Here is an 8321-nt window from a genome sequence, read left to right as displayed (position 1 = left end):
GGTTCACTGTTTCCTCGGGAAAAGTGTTTTTTTCTCGGTTTTTAGGGTTTTTAATCCTACTCTGGTGTTGGGGCAGAGTGGTGACAGTTTGGGTATCTCCCACTGTAAGCTGTTTGGAGATTCCCGACTCCCCTACCTGGCTAAGATCCTCTTTCCTTCCCCTTTTATTTTTTAGGATAGGTTAGTCTCCTTTTCCCATACGCACTTCTACATTAAAGCGGTTGAACGCTTTTAAATAGCAGGTGGTCTTACCTCTATTACTTCAGAGTTGGGATATTTCCTGCCTCCAGCATAGCCTTGGGGTCGCTGTCTTGGTGACTTCCCTCAATTTGTTTTTACAATTGACGACATGACTGCACTTTTACGTTTTTTAGCCTTTCCCCTTTTATCGTTCTGACTTTTCTGAGATGTCAAACTGTCTGAATGGACCATATTTGAAACAAGGGACTGATGACCTTACTGTTTGGTCCTTCAACCCCAATCAACCATCCATCCATACTCGTTTAACATATCGACAATCTCTAAGAAAAGCAGCTTTGTTGCTGCTTTGATAAAAGCTTCAAGAGTAACGCCCTGCTCAACTTGTCTACACCCATGTTGACTTCACAACTCTAAGCACACTGATCACCGCTTCATCCTTACGTTACTGTAGAAGTATTGGCGCCTAACGGGAAATTGTGACATTAATGCTACTGATAATTTAAAACCATGCAGCTAAATGTCTGGATGAGATTGCTGTAAAGCTTGGCATCCATATGGTAAAATGTTTTCCGCCTATACTGGCTAAATTAGCGAATGTTTAGTTCAAATGGTTCTGAGCACTATGGGACTTAACATCTGAGGTCATCAGTCACCTAGAACGTAGAACTACTTAAACCTAACTAACCTAAGGACATCTTACACATCAATGTCCGAGGCGGGATTCGAACCTGCGACCATAGTGGCCCCGCGGTTCTGGACTGAAGCGCCCAGAACTGCTCGGCCACAGTGGCTGGCAATGTTTAGTTACATTCTGTAGGGCTCATAGTTTCACTCCTACGAATACTTCTACAATTTGGTTTGTGTATTAGAATTAATGTGAAAGAATTTCACTGTTTCCTACAGGAGCCTTAATGGACAAGAGAGAGGCCAGATGCTGATCCAGGCTGCTGAGGAGGGAGTAGTGGAAGAGATCCAGACGCATCTGGAGGCAGGCGCGGACGTGAGAGCAAGGGACAGCGACAGGAAGACAGCTCTGCACTGGGCGGGTGCCAGGGGTCACGTGGAGGCAGTGAGGTGTCTACTGAAGGCAGGAGCTGATGTGGACGCCAGGGACAGCGAACTGAACACCCCCTTGCACTACGCCGCATTAAGTGGCAATGTGCCTATGGTTCGGCTGCTGACGGCGTCCTCCGCCGACCCCAATGCTAGGGATGCCAGCGGAATGACGCCACTGCACGTCGCTGCAGATGAAGGCAACACAGAGGTGGCAGCAGTACTGCTGGCCGCGGGGGCCGACAGGGGCGCCAGGGATGAGGATGGAGACACCCCCCTGGACCTTGCCATGCAGAACAGGCAGCAGCTTATAGAGAAGTTAAGCTAGCAGTCCAAACGTCGATGCAAGGGAACTGAAATACATGTAAATGTACTTCTGATATTCTGGAAATAAAAAATGCAAAAATTAATTCTGGAGTCACTCATTTGTATCCACCTTTATCTAGCATATATACAGGTTTGGACAGAAATATGGAAAACCTGCGAAATGAATGCTGAAAAATAAACATATGTTAGCCAAGCTTGCAGGCTACGCTCTTGCATTTCATCACAAACGTCACTTCGCAGTGTCCTCAACATGATGGGTCAGTCGCTCTCGGGGAAGTATTCTGTTCTGATATTAGGTCTTTGGGCAGAACGAAGCCTACTGGAATTGGAGAAAATAACTGGTGGTCGAATTGTTGATGCTTCTGCAACAATCATCCGCTGGACGACAGTTCATGTGTTTATCGTGACAGACGGTCATGCAGGACGATTGTGACTAAAAATAAAAGGACGACAGCTCCAAGTAACTGCAGAAATGAATGTCACACTTATGCCCCTCTGAAGACCTAACACCTCAAAGGGAACGGGAACTCTGTTGGCTGAGAATTGCAGGACAGGCAGGAATTCCAAAACCAATCATGATGCAAATGCCTGTAACAGGAAAATGTGGCGCTGAAACCATAAAAACTGGGGTCTCGAGGAGTGGAAGAAAATAATTTGACTGGATGAGACTTCTCACACTATCTGCAGTTTACTTCCCAAAAATGAAACATGGGGAGGAGTGTTTGGCCACGATTTAGGCAGCCATACGGTGGTATTCCTAGGGCCCCATGGTTAGTTCGTGAGGCTGCGTTACTACCAAGGATGATGACTATTTTGGCTGTTCAGGTGCATACCATAGTATGTTCCCAGTGGTGATGCTATGTTGTAAACGACAGGGCCTTTGTTCATACTGCTCGTATTGTCCAAGACGGCTCTTGTTAGCACTCGGGTGAACTGCTACTCATCCCATAATCTTAGAATTACTGGACTTTTGTGATACTTCGGATAGACGGATACGGGATCGATCTGTCAGTTACCTGAACTTGGCACTATTTTGCAGGAATAGTAGTACGATCACTTAGAAAAAAAGGGATGTGTGTTTATCCATTCCAAGGCTGGAAGCCGTTTCGAATGCCAGTGCGTTTCCCAGATTGTGAGTAATGGTAATGTGATACGGAGTTTGCTTCCATAGTTTTGTCCACCCTCTGCGTAACAGCTCAGTAAATGTGACAAAAGTCAGCTGCAAGTAAACTAATTTAAGTAACAAGAGCCAACTCCTTATTTGAGGAAAATGTCTCAAATACGTTTGTGGCGTTTTCTCTATCCTACAGACTTAACATGCTCTTCAGGTGTAGGTGTTCGATCAGAAAATCTGAGTGCTTACAGATGCAGTCACTGTCTCTGGGCAAACGATAGGAAACGGGGCTTTAATAGAAATAATCATAATTAATATGAGCCTAATAATCATTACTAAGAAATGACTTGTCTCACTGAAATCTGGCCAATCGAAGAAAGGGAAAAAATGACTAACAGTACATGGAAAAAATTAAGCAGTTAATTTCAAGTACATTTAACTCGCTATATACATAGCGCCATTCGCGTCCCTGTCATACAGTATCAGCTAAACGTGGCTAGAACAATTTGACAGTACAATTTGATTCCTTTTGAACTGCAGCCGGTCTCGACGGGGAACCTATGACGACAGACAGACTATCGCTGTCTGTGTCCACTTGCAAGACAGCAGTGCCCAGTGGTACATATCTTACTTTCTCAAACATATTTACCACACGATTTAACATAGAATTTCACTCATTTTGAACCATAGGTGCACCATCAGTTTTATCTTCATCAATTAACAGATCGTGAGTTGGATTAAGATATAGATTACTGCTGTCGCAGTAAACGGACACTTAAACATTTGACAACATCGCAAAAAAAATTAACATTGATGGCTGGGAAGTTCGGCCACCGGATGCAAATCCTATTTCAGGTGCCGCCACGTTGGACGACTTGCGCGTCGATGATGATGATGATGATGATGATGATGATGATGATACGAGGAGAAAATCTCTAACCCGTCCGCGAATCGAAGCCGGCCCTGCCTGCATGGTAGGCAAACACGTTACCACTCATCTAAGCAGGCGAGCAACTTTGTAAAAGTCGAAAAGAACTCAATATTACACGCTTTATTGCTAATAAATACAACGGCTTGAAACTGATTTGTGTGATTAGTGTGTGATACAAGTTATCAAATATGCGACCAGTAGCCACTCCTGACAGAGTTTAGGACATTTGTGCATTGTGTACAGTTACTCTTATTTGGACACTGCCCAGGTAAGGAACGTTTAATAGTGGGAAATGTAAGAAATAGGATTCGGAGATAGAAGTGGGTTTCATATTTATCGAACTTCTATTTAGTTTTAATGACCAGTATGAAAGCTCACTGCGATGTTACTCTTAAACACAGAAAACCAACGTGAAAATGTGAATCTAATTATGTAGGATTTGTTTAAAATAGTTCAGTGTGTTCCTCTGGCCAGCTCGCATTTTCATGTAAATAAATATCTCGAGGGTGCACAACTGAAATAGAGATGTTAATGACTGACTCTGAAATCCGCTTGACACTTCATGCTGGCTGTGATTTTACGAAAGCAGATTATTAAATCTGCAAACTCGACCTCGGCACGATACGAAAGGCTAAATATCTTCGTACTCAGGCCTGAGCAAAGCCCAAACGACAGCATGATTGTTGCTAGGATGACGACGTGAATGTGGCAAGATGCTTAAATGGGGGGAATGCAGCTAAAATTTGAGATGCTGTACAAATACACCAAATAAGAAAGAGAGGCCTAAACATGGCAAAATTCCGACTGCATGTCTAAAGACTGCCAAGGAAACACCCTTAAAGAAAAATCGAATAGTCATTGTGAAATGACTACTCAAAAATTCTATATCAGAAACGAATACCAGAGAAAATAAGAGAAACTCATAAATGCAGAAGATATTGTAGAACAGGGTTGGGAGAAAATCTAAATATTGCAGCGGCAGCTGAAGAAGTACCAGAAACAAGAGTTACAAAGCAATAGAGGAAATTTGGAAACTTGTAAGTTCCTATGGGACCAAACTGCTGAGAACATCGGTCACTAGACTTACACACTACTGTAATCTAACTTATACTAAGGAAAAAACAAACAAACAAACAAACAAACAAACAAACAAACAAACAAACCAACTAACTCACTCACTCACATGCCCAAGGGAGGACTCGAACTTCCGACGGGGGTAGCCGCGCGAACCGTGGCAAGGCGCACCAGACAGCTTGACTACACCGCATGGCAGCAAGAGAGAACAAAACACCATGGTCTAAAAAAGTTCAATTGTGTGGGAAATCTTATGGGGGCTTAACTGCTAAGGTCATCAGCCCCTAAGCTTACACACTACTTAACCTAAATTATCCTAAGGACACACACACACACACACACACACACACACACACACACACACACACACACACACACACACAACGTGCGCGCCGGGACCGGCCGCACAACCATGGTTTCGAAAAGAGTTTAAAGAAATGATAAAATCATAAACAGCCGACTAGTTGCAATGGATAAAGAAATTCTTTATCTAGGTTTCGACAAATATGAATTTGTATTCTTCAGAAGGTAGCAATTTTACATTAGTAAGGACTAATGTACCATCGCGGTTTTTATAGTTGTCGGCATAGATCCATTTGTCAAATCTATGCCGACAATTGTAAAAACGGCGATGGTACATTAGTCCTTACTAATGTAAAATTGCTACCTTCTGAAGAAGACAAATTTATATTTGTCGAAACCTTGGTAAAGAATTTCTTTATCCATTGCAACTGGTCGGCTGTTTATAATTTTATTACGTGGAACCGTGGCTGTTGTGCAGCTATGTTTAAAATATTAAAGAAATCAGTGAAAATGCTACCTTCTCGTGATCAATTGTCCCCTTGGTTGCCGAGCCTGACAGCATTCCTGGCTGCTCTAGTGTTTAACTTCAGGGTTTCAGAGCGTTCCTGGATATGAAGATTCTATCCTGAAAGGCGTTATTACGATATCTCTAGGTGAAGGTACTACATTCAGTTTCATTACAGTAGCGCGTACTGTCTGCTTGACACTGTCGTCAAACTGCTGACCCGGTTGTTCTTGCCTTTAGTCTCGTATAGTCTGATGAAATAAGTTCTCTTTTTGGACCTCTGTTGTAGACACTCGGTTAAGACACTATTGCACAGACGACGGACGCTCCGCACTTAGCGGCATCTCGGTCAGTTTCTAACAATTTTATTCTTGCACTTACTACTCTGTCGTGTAACAAACCCACATAATTACACAGAAGCTTCTGTTGCTGGCCGCGCGGGGCAGCCGGTCGGTCTTAGGCTGCTTGCCACGGTCGGAGGTTAGTCTTCCCTCGGTTATGGGCGTGTGTGTTGTTTTTAGCGTAAGTTAAAGTTAGATTAAGTAGTGCGTGAGCTTAGGAACCGATCACCTCAGCAGTTTGGTCCCATAAGATCTTACCACAAATTTTTCTGTTGATAAATCGGCACATATTCAGAAAGCACCACTCGTCTGAGATGGGGCTCGCTCTTTCCTCACGTGATATCCTGCGAACCATGGACAGGTAGATTCTATATTCCTAAATTTTCAGCAAGCGTTTGTCACAGCGCCCCATTGCAAACTGTTGAAGTTCCAAGCACACGAACTTCCTTCCCGAGAGTGTTCATCAGGAATAAGGGTATCGTGATGAATGCCCCAAGGGACAGGACTGTTCTTTTTTCTTTCTCTCTCTCTCTCTCTCTCTCTCTCTCTCTCTCTCTCTCTCTCTCTCTCTCTCTCAAAATAATGAATTAACGAAATTATAAAATGAAATTTTGAAAGTTATTTGTTCGAGAGGAGGGACTTCGCCACTGACGACAGCAGCATTAGATCATTAATACGTAGAATTTCGCATTGTCAGTGCTGAACCCCTGACAAGGCCACAAAAGACTCATTTACCTGCATTTTCAAATTCTTCTAAGAATGAGATTCAGATCTCATTCGAGAGTGGATTAGCTTACTGACGTACGAACGTGATAATATTAAATTACAAGACAGTAAATGGTTTTGTTAATAAAAGCACTGATGACTGGATTTTGCATAAGAAAAATTTGAATGTAGGACTGACCTGTGAAACACTTAAATGTACATCGAACAGCGCACTGTCGGCACATAATCAAGTCACCAAACAGTTAAATTCCAACGGCTTACTTAGCTTTAAAATATAAATAGAAAACAATATACATAAATATAATACAAATATATAAATAGACTATAATAATAGAAGGAATGAACTACTTTGACAGTAAATGAAAATCTGTATATTAAAATTAATTTACAGAGAATAAAACATACAGAACCGCTCCGCCTGACCGTCCGGAGACAAAAGGGCAGCAAGAGAGACTCACCGCGTTGTTTTTACAAAATGTTAGACGAACAAAAATTAAGCATAGACATGTTCAGGTTCGCAGATACGCTACATCATGGTCAGACAGATTCCGAAATCAGATACTGGATTGTAAGGCGTACCCGTTAGCAGATTCAGACAGATCCCAATTTAGTAGTGGCGAAGAGAAGGCTGAAGTTTAAGAGATTAGTCAGCAAGAATCAGTACGCAAAGAAGTGGGATACAGAAGTACTAAGGAATGAAAAGATATGCTTGAAGTTCTTTGAGGCTATAAGTACTGCAATGAGTAGCTCAATAGGCAGTTCGCTTGAAGAGGAATGGGTGGGTCTTAAAAGAGCAATCACAGAAGTAGGATAGAAAAAACGTAGGTACAAAGAAGGTAACAGCGAAGAAATAAGTCAGTTAATCGAAGAATGAATTAAGTACAAAAATATTCAGGTAAATTCATGACTACAAAAATACAAGTCACTTAGGACTGAAATAAATAGGAAGTGCACGGAAACGGAGAACTAGCTGCAAGAAAAATGTGAAGAAATCGAGAAATGAATGATTGTGGGAAGGACTATAGAAAAGTGAAACCAACCTACGGTGAAATTAAAAGCAAGAGTGATAACATGAAGAGTGCAACGGGAATTCCACTATTAAATGGATAGGAGATACCGGGTAGGTAGAAAGCGTACATTGAAGGCCTCTGAGGTGGGCACTAGCCTGATGCGTGATGGAGGAAGAAGCAGGAATCTATAGAGAAGAGAGAGGCGATCCGGCATAAAATCAAAAGTTAAAAGACGTTTGGACACTTGAGATCAAAAGAGGCAGAAAGGACAAATAACATTCCGTCTAAATTTAAGTCATTGAGGGAAGTGGCTATAAAACGATTGTTTACGTTGCTGTGCAAGATATATAAGACTGGCGGTATACCACGCGATCCACAAAATTCTGAAGATTACAAGAGCCGAGAAGTACGGAATTATCGCACAGTCAGCTTAACAGCTCATACAACCAAATTGACAAGAATAATATACAGAAGGATGGAAAATAAATTTGACGATCTATTAGGTAACGATCAATTTGGCTTCAGGAAAGCTAAATGCAACAAAAATGCAGTTCTGAAATTGCGGCTGATGAAGGAAGCAAGCCTGAAGAAAAGTAAAGACACGTTCTTAGGATCTGTAGTGTAAAAAGAATTCGACAATGTAAAATGGTGCAAGATGTTTGAAATTCAGAGAAAAATAGAGATAAGGTATAGTGAAAGACTGGCAGTATACAGGGTGAGTCACCTAACATTACCG

The 8321-nt window shown here is 42.1% G+C and overlaps 1 protein-coding gene across 1 annotated transcript; it reads left to right on the top strand.

Annotated features, from left to right (window-relative positions):
* The first annotated feature begins 1132 nt into the window (after positions 1 to 1132).
* On the top strand, positions 1133 to 1582 carry LOC126209988 (ankyrin repeat domain-containing protein 2-like). The gene has a single exon (XM_049939097.1). The coding sequence runs from the start codon at positions 1133 to 1135 to the stop codon at positions 1580 to 1582; it is 450 nt and encodes a 149-aa protein (XP_049795054.1).
* Positions 1583 to 8321: the final 6739 nt, after the last annotated feature.

The sequence above is a fragment of the Schistocerca nitens genome, chromosome 10 (genome assembly GCF_023898315.1).
Source record: "Schistocerca nitens isolate TAMUIC-IGC-003100 chromosome 10, iqSchNite1.1, whole genome shotgun sequence".
NCBI classification, from domain to species: Eukaryota; Metazoa; Arthropoda; class Insecta; order Orthoptera; family Acrididae; genus Schistocerca; species Schistocerca nitens.
The sequence above is the reverse complement of the archived record's forward strand: the minus strand, read 5'-3'. Positions and strand labels throughout refer to the sequence as shown.

What these genes read in the sequence shown, in the direction of transcription:
- LOC126209988 (XM_049939097.1), top strand. Translation starts at nt 1,133, where the DNA reads ATGCTGATCCAGGCTGCTGAGGAGGGAGTAGTGGAAGAGATCCAGACG.